We start from the raw sequence: 21,744 nt of genomic DNA, 5'->3' as shown, positions 1-21,744 counted from the left end.
TTACAGATGAGCAAACTGAGTCCCTGAGAAGCAAGAAGAGTTGTCCAAGGTCCGAGAGGTCATAAATAGCAGATCCAGGATTGGGACCCAAGTTTTCTGACTCCAAACTAAGTACTTTGTACCACACCATAAGGTCAGAAGGCTCCTTGGGGGACCCCATGTAGTCCTTGTGCCCTCCCCTGTTCGTTAAGACATTTACCCAACTTTTTTTTTTGTCTGGAGTTCAACCTGGCAGGTTAAGAAAGAGGGAAGAAAAGAGCAGCAGGCAGGCTTGGCCACACTTGCCTGGGGCTGAGTTGGCATTGGAGGGAAGAAGTGCCGGGAGCCTGCTTTCCTGTGGCATTGTCTCAGAATTCCAAGCCACAACAGCTCGGTGAGCCCAGGGTCCTCCGTTCTCCCTCCAAAGTGGGAGAACACCCGGGGCAGCAGGTTGAAGTCTGGCCCTCACCCCAGGTGGATGTGGTCTGGGTTACGTGAAAACAAACCAAGCCTTGCTTCCAGCTTAGCAGCCTATCTTTACTGTACATGGCGATTCCAAGTTTATTATTGATGTTAAAAGTGCACATTACAGCTTACAATGCCAACAGCTTATACTCGCATTGGTTTTCAAGGTAAGTGGGGGGAGGGGAAAGAAAGAAGAGTTATTACTATTACACTACAAGAAAGAGAGAGATGGGTGATGTAGGGTGCACTATCAGTGGGCAGCTTAATTTTGCATTTGCAATCATGCATACCTGATTTCAGCTGAGTAGCAACCTTGGTTCTGCCTTCCCCACTGTAACTGCCACCATAAACCTTTTCCTGAGGTCTATGGATGAGGAGGGTGTGCCCACCCTGTTTGGCCCTTACACAGAAGAGGAGACAATCTACTCTGTATCTTGCTCTTTACATGGAAGGAAGGCCCTGTCTTCAGGCAGGTTCAGGCCCTACACCTAGAGAGACCTGGAGGCTAGAGCAATACTGATACCACAGTGTAACAGTGAGTTCCACTCATAACAGGTTTTCTGTGCCAGAATCACTCCCTCCATTGGTTGTCTCTTCGAGGAGCACCAAACAACCAGGATAGCATTGTCCAGTCAGTGAGTGTCCCAGTTCCTCAGGGAAGAGCTGGGTGTGAAACCCCAAAATACAATCTCTTCATCAGAGCTGGGACCCCAGTTGCTGCTATGCACTGCAGACCCCTGCCCCCAACCTCACCATGATAATCCCTCATTCTATCCTTACTCCATCTTCACTCCTTCACTCCCCCCCAACACAAAACAAAACAAACCAGAACAAACTTTACCGAAGCAAATCTGACTCTTCCTCCTTAGCCCTGAGCACGTTCCTAAAACTATTCCCCTTCCCACTCACCCCCAGGGCTCAGCCCTCCCTGAATGGGCTGGGACACCCAGGACAATCCTAAGGCACCTTTTACGACATATACAAAACTGTACATACAGAGACCTTAACCCAGGAGAGCCCCTGGGCACCACCTTCCTCCAGGTCCTTTTCCATAAACTATCCAGGTTGTTTTGGGCTAAGAGGCTTCCAGTTGGCAGTGGCTTTGGGAAAAGAAGAAGACCCCAAAGGCATTTTAATAATTGACCCCAATAGGGTTTGAAGCAGACATCCCCAGCCCAAATATCTGTCTTCAACGCAAATCAATCAGCAACTAAAAAGACTGATGGATTAAAAAAGAAACTCCCAAAAGGTCTGGATTACTTGCCCTCCAGGCTCCAAGGCAAGAGGCTGTCCAAGGAAGGGAGCGGCAACTGCCAGGAAGGCTTGAAGCATTGAAGAAGCCAATCTGAGAAGCAGGGCAGGAGATGCACAAGCTGTAGGTGCCTTGTTCACCAGCTCAGCCCATCCAAGAACAGATGCTGGGGGGGCTTGTGGATGCAGTAGCCGACTGCCCAATGAGGCTCATGCAGAGCAGAGCAGACCTGTGGCCCACCAATGACCAGGGCTTGACCCAGGTTCTAGGCCCACATGGAGCAAAGGCAGCAAAGCTCAGGAGAGACCCAGACCTAGGTGACAAAGAGCAGGGAGCCCTTCAGTTCTAGGCCCCTACTTGCCTCCAGGGGCCTAGGATGGTCCCTTGAGCTGTTTCCAGCATCCCCAGATGGAGCAACCTCCTTGAGAGACCCCAAACTGGGCAAGGTTGGCTCATTGCCCCAAACGAGCTTCCTTCCCTTCCACCCACCCGCAGGGCTCATCAGCTGCCAATTCTGGCCTTGGTCCCCAGGTCCCTGTGACTTTAACAGGAGAGGACTAGTGATTGGGGGAAGGGAGGGAGAAGGAAAGGACTGCAGTGAGGTTTGTTTTGCTGCCTGAGAAAGACTGAGAGAGAGAGAGAGAGTGTGTGTGTGTGTGTGTGTCCGTGTCCCTGTGGGGGGAGGGGAGATTCCTGGCAGTAAATGAAAACATGTGTAACACAAAAATTCCCTTAAATCCACTGGCCAATGGCAAAAAAAAAAAACAATAATAAAGGGTCTCTCTCTTACTGTGCCTCTATCTTTCTTTGTTTCTCTCTGGCTCTCTGAGTCTCTCTCAATCTTTCTCTCTCTCTTGCCCTCCTCTCAGGGAATATATCCCCAAAGAGACAAGAACAGAAGTTTCAGCAAGGGTCCAGCACCAAGGGTCAGGTTTGGCTCCTGGAGCTAAGGAGACCCATTCTCTGGTCCTGCCTCACTGAGGCTCTGGTCGGGGTAGGAGGATGGGGAAGGAAGTGGCTCTTCTAGCAACAAGGGTGCAGGCAGGCAGTGAGGCTTGGGAGGGGAACAGACCAGACCAAATCCTTGGGACCAAGAGGAAGTTCCCCCCCTTCCCCAACCTCAGCCAGAGGCTCCTCAGACACAGGTTAAAGACAGTACTGGAGCTCTGGCCTCAGGAAGGGGGTGGGGGCAGTGGAGCACAGAGCCTGTGACTCCTGGCAGGGAGTTCCCTAGTTCCCTTCCGTCAGGGAGAAGCAGGAGGAGCCACTGGCTGTGGGGGATGGGGAAGGAACAGGGCTTCAGAAGTTGCTAAAAATCTCTCGCTTCTTGTTCCAGTCCATCTGCGGTGCCCTCTTGTTGACTCGCTTTGCCCGGGCCTTCTCCTTGGCCTCTGCTGCGGTAGGGCTTAGATGGAGTCCGCTCTCCTGGAAGGGGTCCCTCTTGGCCATGTCATTGTCCTATGGGGGCAGAGACAAATCTAAGACAGAGCAGAGAGGGCCAAACCCCTGGGTCCTCCTGGGAGACATCAACCTCCACCTCTGCAGTCCTTACTTAATAGGAAAAGGGGAGGGAGTGGAGAAATAGGCCACCTGGTTGCTGTTTATCAACATGAGATGTGCACCCACACAGAAGTTAAACACTCATCCTACAGCTGTCCATCTGTGTCATGCACTTCTCCTGGAGTGGGCACATGCACACCCACATACACAAAGCCCAGGTGGGCTCACGGCTCATTTAGGCTAGGATTGCCACGGCAAAGAGCTAAACCCTCCCTCTCAGATGATGGGCCATCGGTGCATCTGAACAGGGAGCTCTGCAGGAGGTGGGCAACTAGGCCCTCCCTCCAGAAGTTATCTGGCTAAGAGCAAAGGACTCAATATACAATCAGCTCTCAATTTTCCAGGAACTGGTGAACGAATCTGTAAATTATCTCCTACCATTTGATGGCTCAACATCAGAAATGGATATAATTTTATCAACAGAAATGACACTAAAGAAGATGCATTGCCATTTGCCTTAAGCTCCCCTAATAACCCCTCAGCCTTGCCATCTGTCCAGTTGCTGAACCCTCTTATTTATGCTATCTCCCTCTACTATGAATATGAGCTCCTTGGACTTTCTTATCTTTCTCTTCATGTGCCCAACTTAGTGCAGTGCTTCACATCCTGTTCACACTTAATAAATGCTTTTTTAATTCATTCATTCATCTGAGCTCTCTATTTTTTACTGCAACAGCTTATGGGTGGACAACAGCTTGATCCCAATGTGGAATTGCCAAAAAATCAAAGATTCTCAGAATTGAAAGGGAATTCAAAAGTCACCTATTCCAACAAGAATTCCTTGTAGAACATCTCTGCCAAGCAGTCATCCAGACCAAAGAACTTTCTATATAATGAGATAGTCCCTCCCATTGTTGGACAGTTCTCCACCCTTGCCCTCAACCCCATTCTCATTTTAAGACATCTAGGTGTCAGTCTATGGGATTTTTGCCAGTGGTTCTCACAGGCAAGGCCATTGGCCCAGGTCATACGTCTGGCTCAGTGTCCAGCAGTCAAAGCAGAAATGCAAAGGGCAGAGGGGAGACAGACAGAGCGATGAGGATGGATGAACAGAGAGGAACAGATTGATGAAGGGAAGAAGGACCCACAAAGGGAGGATCAGGGGCAGGTGTGGAGACTTTAACTTTTGGGATGGGGGAGAGGGGATGATCCTGAAAGATGAAAGAAAACGAAGGCGTCATAGAAAGAAAGTCCAGAGGTCAGTCAGGGTGAGGGTGGCCAGGGGAGGGAGATTGTTTACAAAGAGAAGCTGTGGACAGTAGAGGCTGTAGTGATTCTGAGGTGATCAGCTGGGCAGTTACCTCTGTGTCCTTGTCCACATTCTGCAAGTCACTCCGAGATGAGCAAGTCGAACCGCCGTTGATCTGGGGAATCACGGGGTTAATCACTCTCAGGCCTTTCCTTGAGTCCCAAGAGTCGATGTGGAGTGTGATTTCCCCCAAAACATACATACACCAAAGCTTTGCCCTCCTAACGGCCCACAAGGAGGGAACTCTAGGATAATTGCCTCCATTCCATGAGGAGGAAAGGTGAAGTCTTACAGGGGAAATCTAGGCTGAAGCAAGGATCAGGAAGACCCCAGCATCCAGCCTTTCATCCCTTGTCCCATGGCACATACCCACTGCAAATTCAAGTGGAGTCGAAGCCCCAAAAGATTATGGTACCCAGGTGCCCAGTGTCTTAGACCTGGCAATCACCTCTTTCCCCTTCTCCCTTTACCACCTGCATTCCTCCTGGGTCTTTGGTCACTCAGTTGCTCACCTGGGGTGGGCTCATCCCATTTGTAATCAAGGAAGGCAATGGTCCTGCAGAGGCCAAACAGAACACATCATTGAACTAGGGTTAGCCTTGGGAGGCTTAGAACATTATACCCACCCAAACCACTCCAGTGTCTCGTTTGGGGAACCATACCCCAAATACCAGAAATCCCTAGGATAGAAAGAGATATGATTGGGAGTTCTCGAGATGGAAAAAAGGTCAGTTCCTGGGGGTTCTGAAGGTGGCCAATGCAAAAAGCATCCATGACAGATGAGGCTATAGTTGAGGGCAGACAGAATGGATGGAGCTAAGTATCCCCAGGGCAGATGGGATGAAGGATGCTCTTAGAACAGACAGGGCTAAATTTACCCTAAATAGACAGGACTGGTGGTCGCCACAAGAGATGATAATAGGCCAGGGATGGGGTTCCCTGGCTCTTTTCTGGACTGCCTCCCCCCACATACCCGTGACATGTTCTTCAGTAGGCACCACTCGTAGTCTCTTGAAGTAGGCATCAGTCTCAGGATCAACCACAAGCAGCCGTGCCTCAGCTTCATGGGCCTTGATGCTGGACACAACCTCAGCATGACGAAGTCCCTCCACATTTCGACCATTTACCTGTGGAACCAGGGACAACAGTGAGCCAGATTTGGGGAATGAAAAAAAAGGACCAGGGACAAGAGTGAGGCCAGATTTGGGGAGTGAAAAAGAAGGACCAGGGACAAGAGCGAGGCCAGATTTGGGGAGAGAAAAAGAAGGTAGGGGCCTTAAACAGAGATCTTCTACAATCAAGTTAGTCACCTTCAGTGCTGCAGTTAAGGATATAAGGTCAGAGCCCTTCCCCCTGTGGTAAAGGCAGGGGAGAGCCTGGGAATTAGGGGACAGAGATATCAGGGGAGAAGAGTCAGGGGGTAAGCCTACCCCACCTACCCTACTTCCCTGGGACCCTATTTATCCCCATCCCCTGTTGCCTCCCCCATCTCCAGCACCAGGTTTAACATCAAATATTTATTAGAGCCACCAATGCAGCCAAGGCTATGACTAATGCCACACAGCTCAGGTTCCTAACACAGCAGGTCAGCCTCCCCCTCCCCCAGCTCCTTGCATAAAGATGCAGAGACATGGGCCCATGCACAAACACACACACAGAGACAATGCCACAGGAACACACATGGTTCTGACTGCATAGGAACAAATAGAAGCACAGTCCTTGAGCTCACCTCAATTAACCGATCCTGGGCTCGAAGACCAGAGTGGGCAGCAGGTGACCCAGCATCCACAGCACGAATGTACTGCCCAGGCCGGGACTTCTCACTATGCAGATTGAAGCCATAGCCGTTAGGGCCTTTGTGGAGGTGGCAGAGACGTGGTCGCAGCTCCCGAGGAGTTCCAGGCACATCCTGGAAAAAAATGAATGAACAAATAGGGATGCCTTGTGCATGGCCTGAGACACAGGTCAGACCCAGGGACCCTCCAGATCCCACACTTCACCCCACAGCTCAGACCCACATCCCTTTAGGTCTTCCATGGTTCAAAGTTATGGTCTCTGAAGGCAGCTACCTAAATATACCGATAGCCCAGACCCACAAGATTCTGCCCACCTCTGACTTCTCACATCTATGCTTTCCCATGGTATACGTAGATAGGCATCTCTCTGCACCCCACTCTACTCCCAATGGCTGAGAGCAGTAGACAGGCCCCAGCTCGGCCTGAGGACTATCCTTCAGGTCTCCATCCCTATCCCACCCCACCCCACACACACACACACACACACACACACACACACACACACACACGCTGGAGGCCAAACAGGCAACACTTCTTTTTTCCAGGCCCTCCTCCCTTCAAAGGGTCAATAGAGATTTCACCTCCCTTTCTGCTATCCCAGTTGTGCCATGGTCCCACCCCCACCTCCCTCCTTCCTGCCAGGAATTCCTTGGTACCTAGGAAAGACTGGCTAGTTGTCAGCATGGCCTCTCCTCCAGCTGTTAGCATCTGGGTGCCTCCACATGCACACACAACAGGACAACTATGCTAAGGAATGCAGGGTCACAGGCCAGGGCAAGGGGAGGAAAGGATGCCTCTTGAACTCACTGTTTCATGGCCTTTCCTGGGTTGAGCTTTCTCCCAACTCCAGCAAAATTTCCCCCACCCGTGGATTCCTGCCTCATCCCGATACTGACTCTTAATAAGATATAAGGGCAGTTCTAAACATTTGTCCATCTGTCCACATTCATGTGGGTAATGAAGAACTGTATGTTTCTGTGTGTGTGATGGCACAAAGTGGTGGAAAGAGTCCTCAACTTTTGCTTTCTCCTGTCTCAGAGCCTCCCTTTCCCCAGGGTTTAAAATGAGGGAGATGGACTCGATGGTCTGTGTATCTCTTCTGGCTCTGACATTCTACAGACCCATGATCCATGTGTATATGTGTAAATGGATCCATGTCTATCTGTGTTCATGTGTGTTGGATGGAGTCATTTCTGGGATCCTGCCTCTGGCCTTTTGGTTGTTTTTTCTTAACATTCCAACAGCAGATGGAGCCTCCCCCAGCTGACTTAAGCTGGTCAGCTCCCCCCAACCCCCCCCCCCCACAGAGCTCACCAATACCACAAGCCTAGAATCAGAAGAATGTGGGGAAAAGAGGAGCTCCAAGCACAGCATGCCCCAACTCTCAGGACCCTCTCAGTTCCCCCAGTCTCCAGCCCTGACCACTCCCAGCTTCTCCTGCCACCAGAATCAGTATCAGACCCTGACGAGCCCAGACCCCAGTCTATCAGATTCCAGGAGGAGATCTGGAGCCCAGCTTATCCAAAACAACAGAGAATCCAAAGATCATAACTGGCCACACATCATGAAAGTCTTATGCATCAGATCATCAGATTTACCTTCCTCATTATGCTTGGCTTCCTTAGGCAGATGGACCGACAAAATGGTGGTCAGGGGGAGGAAGACCTGGAGTACTCAGAGGCTGAGAGATGCCATTTCAAGGGATGCAGCATTTAGTTCTGAGCATCAGGAGTGTGAGAAGCCACCCTGACTTTGGAAAGCCCCCCAGGGAAGGGGAGGCAGGGCCTCCCCCTTCCCACCCCTTGGCTCCCCAAGCAAGCAACAGTGGCCTCAGCTAGTTCAGAGGCAGCAGGGCAGGTGCTGAATTAAACATCGAGGTGTGGCCAGGAGACAGGGCCAGGGCAGCCCAGGTGCTCCGATTTCTCAGGCCAACTGGAGGGGGCTGGGCAGAGAATAGGCAGAAACAGATGGGGGTGGGGGAATACATCCCCTGCACTTCCCCCTCAAGTCACAGGGAAATCAAGGCTCAGAAGGAGAGGAACTGGGCTCAATGGCCCGGCCTGGAAGAGGAACAGTAGAATTTTAATTTCCTTGTCTGTAAAGCTGAGGGCTGAGCTATGTGGAAGCAATGGTCTTTAAGGCTATACACACTCTCCTTCCTCTGTCATCAATCCAGAATATCATCAACTCATATTCCTTTACAACTTTTAAGGCTTACAAAGCATTTTCCTCACATCAGCCTTGTAAAATAGGCACAGTAAGTAGGTGCCTAATCAAAGTGCCTAGCTTGTATAAGGCATTACGCTAAGTGCAAAGAATATGACAATAAAGGAATACAATTCTACTAATTAACTGACTTGCCCAAGGTCACCCAACTACTGACTGCCTGGATCTGCAGTTGGATCTCATGTTCTTTCCACTAGCCCACACTGCTCCTGGAGCGGGGAGAATGAGATTCTCCAGCTGCTGCTAAAAGAAGGGGGTTGAGTCACTGCTAGGCATAGACAACCGAGGAAGTCAAAGCTGGAGAGAAAGGCTCCATACACACCAAAATATTTATAGCAGCACTTTCTGTAGTAGCAAAGAATTGGAAACAAAGTAGATGCCCATCAACCAGGGAGAACAAACTGCAGTATATGAACGTAATAGAATGTTACAGTGCTGTAAGAAATAACAAATATGACAAATACCAACAATCATGGGAAGACTGTTGAGGACTGATGCAAAGTGCAGTCAACAGAACCAGGGGAATGATAAACATAATGATGCACTACTCTAAATAGGAAGAAAAATATCAAAACTGAACACTGTAATTATAATGAACCAAGTTTAGCATTGAAGATGAGCTAGGAGCATGTTCCTCCCTCCCTTCCTTCCTCCTTCACAGAGGTGGGGACTATGGGTATGGAATACCACATATACTGTCAAACTCGGTTGATTTGTTTTTTTCTTTTTTCTTTTAAGGGATGGCTCTCTGAAAGGGGAAGACATATGAAAAATGAAGTTGATGTAAAAACAAATATCAATATACACATATATAAATGTATGTGTGTATGCATATATATTTATATACATACTCAGACATATATGTGTATATATGTATTATGTGTATATACATACATGCGTACATATACATAAGGGTAGAGGTATAGAATATTCTGATCAAGGCTTGTGGCATAAAGCCATATCTCAAAGGTTCTTTAGAGAATCCCAGATACCAGTCAACACAAACACACGTGTTCATGGACAAATAGACACCCACAGAGGCACATGCACGTGTGCACGTACCTGTATTGCAGGCATACACCCGACAACTTCAGGGCAACCCTTTTATTCATCTGTATTGAACAAGGCTGCACAGTAACTATTCCAAATCTTTCTTTAGTCTACCACTCCACCCACCCTGCCCTACCTACTCTTTCAAGGCCATCTCCTCCCCCTCAAAGTTTCTCCATAGCTTCACCCAGACTGGTGGGAAGACCTTGGGCTAGTCACTAAGCAGTTTCCTCATCTGTAAAAATGAGAGGTTGGGACTAGATGGACCTCTGAAATCCCAACATTATCCTATGATCCTTTCTCCTAACTTTTGCTCTCAAGGTTAATTATTCATCCCATCCACCTCTTTCCTCTTTTTAGGACCTTACTCCATCAATTATTTCCTTTCTCTTCTGCATCTTCAATCCCTCCCTCTCCATTGGCTCCTTCCTCTCTGCCTATAAACACACTCATGTTGTTCTTGTTAGAAAAAAAATCAGCATCCTCTATTACTCTCACCCCATTTCCTTCTTCCTTTCATGGCAAAGCATCTCAAGAGTCATTTACGCTATTCTGCTCACTCACTACCTGCCTGCTTACTCACTCCTCACCACCCACTTATTCTTCAACTGCCAGGAATCTGGCTTTGGTCCCTACCACTTGACTAAAGCTGTTCTCTTATGATAAGTACATAAGAGAGGCACAAAGTGCTTGGTGTATTGAATAGAGAGTCAGCCTGGGGGTCAGGAAGCCCCGGGTTCAAGTCCAGCTTTGGGCACATATTAATTGTGTGACCAAAGGCAAGCTGGTTAACTTCCCAGCACCTCTCAGGCAAGTCTCTAAATATAAATTACAGATAGGTTGTTGATCTACATTTCTGGAAGAAGTTTTGACAGCAGGAGTTCCTTACATTGTTGAAATTCTAGGTCTACATGACCTCAGAAAAGTGCTGTGGGAGCACAAATGAGAGATATAGCATAGAATAGCAAAGTACATATGAGATAGGATTTGGTGTCAGGAGATCTTGGTTCTACTGCCACCTCTGACATTTACTGTGTAACCTTGGACAAGGCTCTTAACTTCCCATAATCTCTTTTCTTTCAAAGTGAAGTGAAGATAATAATACTTCCTTTATGTATTTCATAAGGGTAGTGTATGAGGAAATATCTTTAAGGGTTATATAAATGTCAGCTATTGTTGTTATTCAACTAGGTCCCAATTAATGGAATGATGAATCTCATGAAATGGTCACATATGTTTGAATTTGCTCTATTCAAAGTTATACATGGATAAATGTAGTAAATGGTTCCAGCCCAATGGAAATAGGCAGGGCAAATCTGAATAATGTGACCATTTCACAGGTTTCATTAAGATTCAAAATTGACATTAATTGGGACCTACCTAGCTGTAATTATTGGGGGGGAGGGGCAAGTCAAGGAGAGGAATCAAGAAATATTTCAAGGAGAATATAATGCCTGAGTTAGTCCTTAGAGGATCGAAGGATTTTGATAGATGAAAAGAAGGGGCCAGAGAGGATATTTCAGGTATATAGAAGGATACTAATGAGTGAAATTGAGGGAAATGTTCAAGGAATATGGAAGCTTAGGGCAGATCAGATCCATAAAGAAGTGGTCAGAGCTGCAAGAGAAGATCCAGACAGCGGAGAGCTTGGAAAGCAGGCTGAAGAGTCTAGATTTTATCCTGCAGGCCGTGGGGAGCCACCGGAAGGTTTCTGAGCAGGGGCCACCCTACTCATAGTTGTGCATTAGGAAAATTAACCTGGCAACTTGCACAGGATGGTTCAACTAGAAGTGACTACAGACAAAGAATGGTTAGAAAGTTTGTGCCATAGTCCATGCCAGATAGGAGATGAAAGTCTAAACTAGGGGTGTAGCCAGAGACAGTGGCAAAATTAGCAGGACTTGCTGTGTGATTGTTTTAAAGGCAATTGGAGTTAATTGATTTGCCCAGGGTCACACAGCTAGTAAGTGTCTGAAGCTGGATTTGAACTCGGGTCCTCCTGCTTCAGGGGTGGTGCTCTATCCACTGTGCCACCTAGCTTGGAGGGTGATTTGGTCAAAAGGAGCAAAGAGTCCACAGGAACTCCTGCTGTCAAAACTTCTTCCAGCAATGTAGATCAACAACCTATCTGTAATTTATATTTAGAGACTTGCCTGGGAGGTGCTGGTAAATGTTTTAATGGGAAAAAAAAATGCATACTGAGCACACTTTTAAGTTTAATCTTCATTATAACATTTTCTCCCCCACTTTCTTAAGTCTAGATGGACAATCAACAATAAATCAAGCCCAGGTTTATAGTATTTTTAGATTTTTGAGGTGTAAATGCTCGCCCTGCAAACTTAACAATCAGCTCTCCTGAGCCAGCCTGAGCTGATTCCAGAACACTCCTGGAAGATGATTGCGAGATTTAGAGCTTAAGTGACTTACTTAAAGCATGATGGTGGTGCCATCATGAGAGACAGGGAAGTCAGGATGGTCAGCTTGGGGAGTGGGGCTGGAAATGAGTTCCATTATGAACATGGTGATTTCGCAGCATTTGATGGGACATGCAGGTGGAGATGTCTAGCCATTAGTCAGAGACTCAGAGATGGAGTTTTGAAGAGAGATTAGAATTGTATCTACAGATCCAGATCCCTATGAGGATCAGAGGTGATAATCCAAGCTATAGACACAGATGGGATTGCCAAAACAGAGACAGTATATAGAGAATGAAGTGCTTAGCACAGAGCCTCATTACAGGATACCTACATTTAGGCAGTAGGAGACAGATGATGAATCACTAAAGAAACCCAGAAGAAAGATAGATAACCAAGACAGCGAGTGTCACAGAGACAGCATGGTGTAGTTGGACCTGAGTTCCTTTATTAGCTGGTGACCTTGTCCAAGTCACTCAATCTCTCTAAACCAGGGGTGGGGAACCTGTGGCCTCGAGGCCACATATGGCCCTCTAGGTCCTCAAGTGCAGCCCTTAGCCACATTTGAGGACCTAGAGGATGACATGTGGCCTCAAGACCAAAGGTTTCCCACCCCTGCGTCTAAAATAACCATAATTTCCTCCCCTGTAAAATGAGGGGTGATCTCCCAAGGTCCAACTCCAAAGCCAAGACCCCGTGATCCAAAAATAAAGGGGAATAGAATATCCAGACAGAAGGGCTGAGCAATAATAATGGCTAACATTTGTTTAAATTGCACTTTGGGGTTTGCAAAGCACAATGGATACTTTTCCTCATTTAAAGCTCACAATGGCCCTGGAAGGTGTGGTGGCTAGGCGGCTGGACTGGGGGTCAGGAAGACCTGAGTACCAATCTTGATTCAGAGAATTACTAGCTGTATGGGATGGGAAGGCTGTGATTCCATGGATGTAAATGGAACTCCCCACATAAGGAAACTCTCTCTAGCTGTGTAGGTCAGCACCTTCCCCTCAATTTACAATTTTAGAGCTTTGCCTAAAGCAATAATGTCAAATTCAAATAGAATTGGGGCCCATTATGAGGATCCCTGTGGGCCACACATCCACTTCGTTTTAAAAAGTAATCTATTATCTATGTTTTGTTGTATTTTTATTCACTTTGTAAAATATTTCCCAGTTACTTTTTAATCTGATTCCCACTGCACTCAAAGAGGGTTGTGGGCTGAATTCAGGCCCTTGGGTGAGTCAGTGTTTGACACCTCTGGCCAAAAGCCCTGATCAGGTTCATGACTTGAATACCCAGGGGTCATTCAGCCAGTATGTGGACTTGAGTCCAAGTATGCCAGGTTTCAAAGTCAGATCTCTATCCACTACACTATCCTGGCTTTCTACCTTGTTGGACCTTGGACAAATCACAAACTGTTTCAGCCTCAGTTTCCTCATCTGTAAATTGGGGATAATAACACCAGCTTTTTCACAGATTTGTTCTGAGGAACAATGAGATAAATGTATATGAATTGCTTCATAAAACTTAAGTGTCATTCAAAACTCAGCTGCTACTAAGAGCCAAGATTTATACAGCAATATATTTTGCTTTACAGCTCATTGATCTATAGATATTATTCTGATTTTTTTAATCCCCTTCCTTTTTTTTAAACCAGATTTGTGATTTCATTGGCACAGGGAACTCCCAGTGAGGAAAATCCTTCTACCAGTGAAGATAGGCACTCACTCTTCTGCTTTATGGTCTTGGGCAGTCGCTTGGGTGCACTGAGAGGTTAAGCACTTTGCCCAAAATCACACAGGTGGTATGTTTCAGAAGGAGGACTTGAACCCAGATGTCCCTAACTTTGAGGTGGATTTTCTACTCACTAGTCCAGGAATCCTCTCATAACCCATTTTACAGAAGAGGAAACAGACTCAGAGATGTTAAAGTAATCGCTTAGCTCAGTATCAGAAACAGAGTTTGAACTCTGATCTCTCTTGTCTCCAGGCCCAGGGTTCCTCCTGGCATGCCACAGTGTTTGACCTTCCAGTCCATAATCCAGTGATGCAGAGGTTAAGGAGGATGAGGACAGAGAAAAGCCCCATGGATTCTACACACATGTACAAACATGGCCCCCCAGCAGAGGCTCTTTCCACTCAGAAACTTTCTCACGGCCTCAGCGGTCTCTTCCCCTAGTTTATGCCTTAGAATAGGGGAAACAGGAAGCCAGGGTGCATGCAGGGTCAGTCCTTCCTGGGCTAAGCTGGCTGGGAAAGCTACAGGGATGGGGGGTGGTGAGTGTCCAAGGAGTATAGAGGCCCCAACACCTCTTCCTTCCAGTACTAAGCCAAAAGGGCCTCGGGTCATCAAGGCCATTCCCTTCCCTCAGCCTTCCACCCCTGTATCATAGAGCTAGTAAGTCCTCCTGTTGTCTAGCCCTGAAACCTCATACTACAAACTACCCTCCTGCCCTATTTCAGTCCCTGGCTAGGCACACATAAGCACCATCCTGAAACAGACCATCCTAGGACAAGAAACTCCAGAGACAATTGGTGGCATCACGGGATCATCAGGGTAAGACTTCTGTACCTTCATCTCCCCTTCTCCAGGGACACTTGAGGAGGGGTTGAGCCCAAGGCCAAATGGGGAGTGGGCAGTCCCCAGTTTCATTTCCAGCTCCCCTCTGGGTGGTGAGCGCTGGGAGAGAATGCGGCAGGAGGGAGTGTTCCAGCCAAATCACATTGCTAACATTCTTCTCCTGGCCTGGCTCTGGCTCTCACTCCAGGCATGGAAGTCAGTTTCCTGCTGAACAGGGAGCTCAGTTGACTGACTGCCCCACCCTCTGCCATCCTGGCCAGCCTGACCTGGCCCTGAAGACCTGCCCCAATGATGTCTCTCACTCTTAGTTTCAGCCCCATCTGTCAGACAGGCAAGCTGAGGCCCAGGACTCACTGAAGTATCCCCCTTGTCCCCACTCCAGCATCTCTCTGGATCCTTGTATGGCCAGCTGTGTGCCCGGCAGGAAGGCGGACCCAGCCTTGGACACACTGGGGCAACCATTGTCCAAAGCCTTTGACTGTGCCAAGGAGGGGACAGGAGGCTCAGTATGACAGCATCCCACCTCCCCTAGGGGCATGATGACTCACAGAATACCCATCCCAGGGCAGCAGAAAAGCCCTCATTGTCACTCCACAAGGCATCCCCAGCCCCCAACACACACACCCAGTCTGCATGGACACAGCCAGAAGGATCTGGACTCAGGACCCGCATGCACTTCCTGAATTGGAAGGGGAGGCCTGCATCATATGGTACATTCCTTATTAAGCCACCAGTCCTGGAAAGGGAGAGGCAAAGACTGGGACAGTCTTGACCCCATGTACCCCCTACCTCTAGGAAACCAAGAGCAGGGACAGGCCCAAAACAAAAAGAAGAGACAGGGACAAGGCTTAGGACAGATATTAAAGCTCCCTAAGGCCTCTCTCTCCCTCTCCGTAAGGGTCTCAGGGCTCATACAAGGCAGGGCCTAAAGGACAGTGAATAGGACAGCTAAGGTCCTAATCCTCAGCCCTGAACACAGGCACAGAGAGAACAAGGGCCTGTCCCTAGGATGCACAGCAGAGCATAAACCTCAGCCCCTTCCTTGCTCTCTCAGGCTTCAAAGGCCTCTGTGAATTGGATGGATAGGAGGCAAAGAAAGAGCCACAAGATGTCAACTAGGATCCAGGAAGAAAGTTTAGGTTCAGGAAGGGATGTACCGGGGGGGGCTGCAGAGAAGCTGATGATTTCCCATCCACCACTGCAAATCTCTGATAGTCTGGACCAGCCACCCCAACTCATGTTGTGGCCAGCTTCGGACACCGGTCAGATATATTCTTCTCCTCAGAGTTCCCAGGCCCAGGTCATCTTGGTCACTCCTAATCCCTTACGAGTAAACTTCCAGAGGATCCATCCATGGAACTTTTTCTGCCCTGGCACTCCTGGTCACACATGCCCCTGGTCCAAGAGTTCTACTCACACACATGTCTGTCTCCAAACTTAGACATGTCCCTTACCCTTCTGCTCACCCCCACCCCAGCCCACAGTCCTACTTATACATGGTACTCAACCCAGCCTGACCTGGATGCCTTCCCCAGGGGGACTCCTCGGAGGGGCTCTGGGAGGCTGGGCAGTAATCCCAGACCGAGCCATCTGGATGGACACACGGACACAGCTATCCAGCGGGGAGAGAGTACAAGTGAACAAGTTCCAGCCTTCACCTTCTGTCCCCAGTTGAGCACAGACAGCCTCTTATTTACCTCCTCCCCTGGCCCAGGGATCCTGGGGGACCCAGGGGACTGGGACAGGCAGGGCGGGGGCCAGACCCTTTGTCTGAGGAGAGGCTGGGAAAGATAACGGCTGAAAGGGTGGAGGGGATGATTGAGTCACCTTGGAGGAACTGGGGGGCTCTGGAAGGGGTGTCTGAGTCATTTGGAGGGGTCTGATAGCCCAGGGCTGTGGGGCCTGAGTCACTTCAGGGGACTTGGGGGGAGGGCATGGATTCACCTCTCTCGCACAAGTCATATATCCCAGGCTTGGTCAGTGTAAATCTGGCAAACTCTCAAATCTGGTTACACGGCAAGGAAGGGACTGGATAGTTCAAAGCATGGGCCCTCAATTTCCACCCCCTCCCCCAGAAAGGAAAGAAGCCACTGCCCCAGCCCTGTTCCTGGATAAAAGTTCAGGAAGGAGTGAGGGTTGGGGGGAAGATAGTGAAGTGTCAGCTTCTGGGGTGGATAATATGTCTCCCGTCTTGTTCCCACTCTTCACCCATGGGGCCCTCTTAGGGTGATCTGGTCCAGCCCCTAGCTCAAGCAGCCCAGAGATATGGAAACCAGAACATATGGCCCCTCCCTGAGGCAGCTTTTCTGTCACCCTCAAAGAGCCCAGGGATTTTGTAGAAGGGTATCTGGATATTAAGCCATTCTCAGATATGAGCACAGCTAGGCTCCCTCATCTGAGTCTCTACTCTGTCAACTCATCCCTTACCTTGGGATGGTGTCAGCCCTCAGCCCAGTCTATGGGGATCTTCTGGTGAGGGAATAAATCCTGTCTTGCTCTGCTTGTCTCTGGCCACCCTCCCTATGGGCTTGAAGTTGGTCTGGAGTAGAGACAGAAGGGAAATGACCTACCCACTCTGAGGGTCTGGTTAATACTGCTGGGTCTGTATCTATGAAATGCTTAGCAATCAATGAAAACTTGGCATTAGAAAAACAAATCCAGGGAATCCTGTTCTCAGGGAGATCCCAACGGAGATAGAGAAACTACTCCCCCACTTCCCATCTCCCCAATTCAGTGAGATCTGCTGATAAAGTGGGAACGATCCCTTTGACTTAAAAAGCATCTCTGCCCTTTCAGGTTGGGTAACCCTCCTTCCCTCCTCCCCCTCCACACACACTTCCTAGCCACTTGACCTGAGGAAAGTCACTTAATTGCCATCTGCCTCAGTTTCCTCAACTATAAAAAGGGAATAATAATAGCCCATACCTTCCAGAGTTGTTCTGAGAATCAAACAAGACGATATTTGTGCCTGGCACATAGTAGATGACTTCATAAATTCTTGTTTCCTTCCTTCCTCAGGGACTTTTTTATGAGGTGGGGGGAGAGGAAGTGGGTGAGGTCTCATTTGGTCTGAGAGCCTCTCTGAACTTCATAGAAAATACCCTACTATCTCCCATCCCTAAGCCCATACCCTATACACATCTCAAGGGATGACCCCTGTACACAGCTCCTATCTCTAAGGGCTATCCTCAGCCCTGACCTCCCCCTAGAGTTACTGTTGACAACAGATAACCCCACTACCTCTCCCTTATTAAAGACAGCTTCCACTCTTCCCTCCCAGGCCAGAAAAGCCCCCTTGAAGGCAGAGAGAAGACAAGACAAACACTCAGCTGGACTCTGGCTGGTCTTGGGGTATCTGAGCCCTCATCCACCCCAGCTTAATTTTTATATATTCATATATATATGTATATATGTGTATATGTATATGTATATATGTATATATAAAATATATTTTCTATTATATATCACATATATTATATTTATATAATGATAATACATATTTTACTAATGCGTTTTGGTCCTTCCTCCAGTTCTTCTGCCCCCTCCCTGCCCCAGTCTAGAACACCTAGACCGTTGCAATTTGCCCAGAGAGTAGAGGAAGCTGAATAAGAAGGAATTTGCTTAGCTCTCATCATCACCTTAACAGCCCATTTTCCCTTAGACAGGCAGGAGGCTGGTTTCAAGAGCAATGGCTACTCCTCCTGCCCTCCCAGCCCGGGAGAGGTAAATAGAGGCACCGTCCTGGCCCCACCCAGAAAACAGGGTCAGAGTTAATACTGTTTGGCCTTTCTTTTGGTCAGATGTGATTTCCCCCAAATTTGGCCTCAGTTAAAATCAGAGGATATCAGGGTGGTTGGGAGAAATTAAAGGCAATTTCTATCCTCTTGAATAGAAGGCTGAAAACCCACTGGATCCTGATAGCCTGAGGAAGGATTGCCTCCACCAAAGTCAGGGCATAGCGGGGCCAGTTGTAAAACCTTAAAACTATATATAGCTGGGCTATGATGATGATGGTAAAGATCTCAGCCCTTAAATCAGTCCTGGTTGAGGCAGGTCCCTCACCACTTAGCCCAATGATATCTAAAGGATGGAGCTGGGCTGGCTTGAGTCACTCCATTCCTGCTCCAGGCTCAGGGATACCTATAACTCAGAGCCCCCTCAGCACCCCACTCTTTAATATGGAGGTGGAGAGGCAATATCCCTGACCTCTGTCCTCATCTTTGTAGCAGTGGGAGGGATCAGGATGACCTTCCCCTGGGATGGCCTCACTCTCCAGTCTAAGGAGCCCCACACCCAGAATCATTGTCCTGCTCCACCCACTGCTCCCAGGTTTCCTCCCCCAACACGTCCCCCACCTCCATCCAGCCCCAAAGCTTCGCAAAGAAGGACAGAGGGACCCCATTCCTTTGTGCTGCACTAAAAATAGTCAGGAGGAAGCACCCCCGCCCCATGGCTTCCTGAGACTCCAGAATGACCCTGTGCCTCCTCGAACAGCCCCAGCTAGCCCAAAGGGTGCTGCCCTCCTGCCAAGGACTCTGGAGCCTATAGATAAGGTCTGGACAGCCTGGGCTAGTGGATTTTTCCACAGGAAGGTGAACCCAGGAACATTTATGTCCAAATAAATTGGGAGAGGAGAGAGGCTATATTTTCCTCCTCAAGGGCCTAGGACCTGCCCAGGGTCATGTGCCTTATGAGGGGGAGCCAGCTTTGGCCCCCGGGACTAGAAGGGGGGATCCTGAAATAGCCCTTCCAATCCTGGTTCCAATAATCCCCAGACTTTTGCCACTCTGTCCCTCTTACTGAAGATCTTCCTTATACCAGGATTTCTTTCAGAGGGAGATTAGACTATGAAAAAGAGCCCTCGACTATTTCAAGAAACGGGCTTCCCATCTCGCCTCTATTAGTCAGTCATCTGATGGGTAATTTGGGATAAATCATTTTCTTTTTCTGAAACTCAGTCTATGAAGGGATTGGACTCAATTGTGTCCAAATCCTCTTTCAGATCTAAAGTTTTATACTCTCCAAATTCCTCCCCTGGAGCACGCAACCCCTGTGCTCAACTATGATGTCGGGAAACAGCAGAGAAAAGTTCTGACTTAGATGGGTATACAGTCTCCAGGAAGACACAGGAGGAGCAAACCCAGGCCCTGCCATTAGGGAACTCATAATCAGGGGTGAGGAGGACATAAGGACTGGTGAGAGAACAAGAACAGGGCAATTATACTCAAACTCTGAAGGCTCTAGGAGCTCCAAGATGGGACGTCAGAGGGATCAGAGAAGGCTTCATGGAGGAGGTGGGGTTTGGGTGGGGTTTGACTAAGCAGAAAGGAAGAAGAAGGGTTTTACCTGCAGGAATGAAGTAAGCCTAATGTGGGGGGCCGGTGAGAGGAGGCTTTGAGGAATATAGCTTGACTGGAGCAGAAAAGGCACCCTGGAGCTGGGAAAAGTTCTGAGGTGGGGAGAGGGATTTGACAGAGACTGACAATGTGGCGGAGAGGAGCTAGCAGACATGTCTCCCACCCATGGCACAATCAAAAACCCATCTTCAGTCAGGCATACCCCCACTGACACACACATACATAAATAGCTCTCTATTAGTGTGCCTTCCTGGACTTAGTAAGGACAAAATCCTTCCCTCCTGGCTCCAGTCCGAGAAGGAAGAAAGAAAAGAAGAAACTGGAGACTGGAATCTTTAAGAGAAGGAACAAGGGAGACCCTCACCTGACAGCCAGGTGTGGTCAGCCTGGGAGGAAGAAGGTGCCCAGGGAAGATAATCAAGAGTGCTTTAAAGTAGGGAAATCAGTGCCCTGGCTCTTGAGGGTGCGTCTAGGGTGGGGCCCCAGGAAGCTCGGGCCTGGCTTCCTGAGGGTTTGTTATGGACTGCTCTGGGAGGTCTTTCATCTCACAATGGAGGGGGGAGTTTCCTTCAAAGTCCTGACCCCCTTCCTTGAACAATGAGGACCAGGAAAGGCAACTCAAGGGACTGTGGCAGCTGAGAACACAGTCCACCTGCTTCAAGATGACTTCCCTGGCTGAGCCCAGACCTGAACCACAGCTGGTTCCTAGCCCCCAACTCCAGATCATTGCCAGAATGACGCCAGCACTCAGACCCCCATCCGTTCGAGGATCTCTGCCTAGAACAAGAGTCCCCTTGGCAGTTTGATGAAGCCTATGGACTCCTCAGATTACAAATTTTTTAATCTCAATTATATTGAAATATAGCTATCAAAATATTAAAAGTTCCAGGTTCACAGACTGCCCCGCCCCCTTCCATCCTTGACTGAAATCCATCCATGGATTCTTTGGAGATGGTGAGCCCCTGGTTAAGAACCTCAGGCCTAGAACCATGACTCTCCCCCTCCTCCTCTCGGCTTTAGCTATATCAGGAGCCCAGCTCTGAGATCTATTCAGCTGGGGGAGGATGGTACATTGGGCTCTGAGAAGGGGGTAGGGATGGGGATGAGGGAGAGAAATCGCTCTGCCCAGAGTGTGCCCAGGGACTGCTCCCTCCTTAAGGGAGTATGTGTGGAGGAATGTGTAGGCCAGCTCCTCTCCTCACAGTACACACTGCCCCCAACACCCTGAAGGAGCATCGGCTTTCACTCTCTCACATGCCCACACGCCATCCACACACAGACCAGCTATGAGTAACCTCCTACCCCTCCTACTGCCTGCATTCTTCTCCCACCCCCATGTTAGCGGCCATCGCTCTGGGGGCCAAGGCAGCTTCTGCTGACATTTGTCCTTGTGTGTTTGTTGCAGAGGGATGGGGGTGGGAGGACAGCTCCAGCATTAGGCTTGGCAGCTCCCAGTGGAGAGGGAGCTGCCCAGCTCAGCAGGGACTGAGAAAGCCCAGAGAGAGGCTGCTGGCCCCAGCGGACTTGGCATATCTCTGGAGAGAGGATCAGAGGGTTTTAAAACTAAGCCTTAGAGATCATAGGCTCCATGTCTCCTCAATTTATATGTTAAGAAACTGAGGCCCAGAGAATCTGAAGTGAAGCTTGTAGCAGGGAGAAAGGGGATTCCAACCTAGGACTCCTGAATCCAAATGCATTATTCTTACCACTACATCCCCCACCCCCCACCCCAGGAAGAAACCAGAGCTTCTGAGAGCAGAGACTAGGTCAGCTGACGGGGGCTAAGACATCACAGAGCACTCCCCTTCATTTTGTC

The 21,744-nt window shown here is 48.8% G+C and overlaps 1 protein-coding gene across 1 annotated transcript in view; it reads right to left on the bottom strand.

Moving 5' to 3' along the window:
* Positions 1-495: 495 nt before the first annotated feature.
* The window catches only part of SLC9A3R2 (SLC9A3 regulator 2), a 31,380-nt gene continuing 10,131 nt past the window's right edge, over positions 496-21,744 (bottom strand). The window contains exons 3-7 of the mRNA XM_036738889.1: positions 6,235-6,414; positions 5,479-5,632; positions 5,018-5,061; positions 4,558-4,620; positions 496-3,154 (exon numbers count right to left, since the gene is read on the bottom strand). Of these exons, the coding sequence (XP_036594784.1) occupies positions 2,996-3,154; positions 4,558-4,620; positions 5,018-5,061; positions 5,479-5,632; positions 6,235-6,414 (600 nt within the window). The 3' untranslated portion in view covers positions 496-2,995. The remainder of the gene's footprint in view (positions 3,155-4,557; positions 4,621-5,017; positions 5,062-5,478; positions 5,633-6,234; positions 6,415-21,744) is intronic.

The sequence above is a fragment of the Trichosurus vulpecula genome, chromosome 9, assembly GCF_011100635.1.
Source record: "Trichosurus vulpecula isolate mTriVul1 chromosome 9, mTriVul1.pri, whole genome shotgun sequence".
NCBI lineage: Eukaryota > Metazoa > Chordata > Mammalia > Diprotodontia > Phalangeridae > Trichosurus > Trichosurus vulpecula.
The sequence above is the reverse complement of the archived record's forward strand: the minus strand, read 5'-3'. Positions and strand labels throughout refer to the sequence as shown.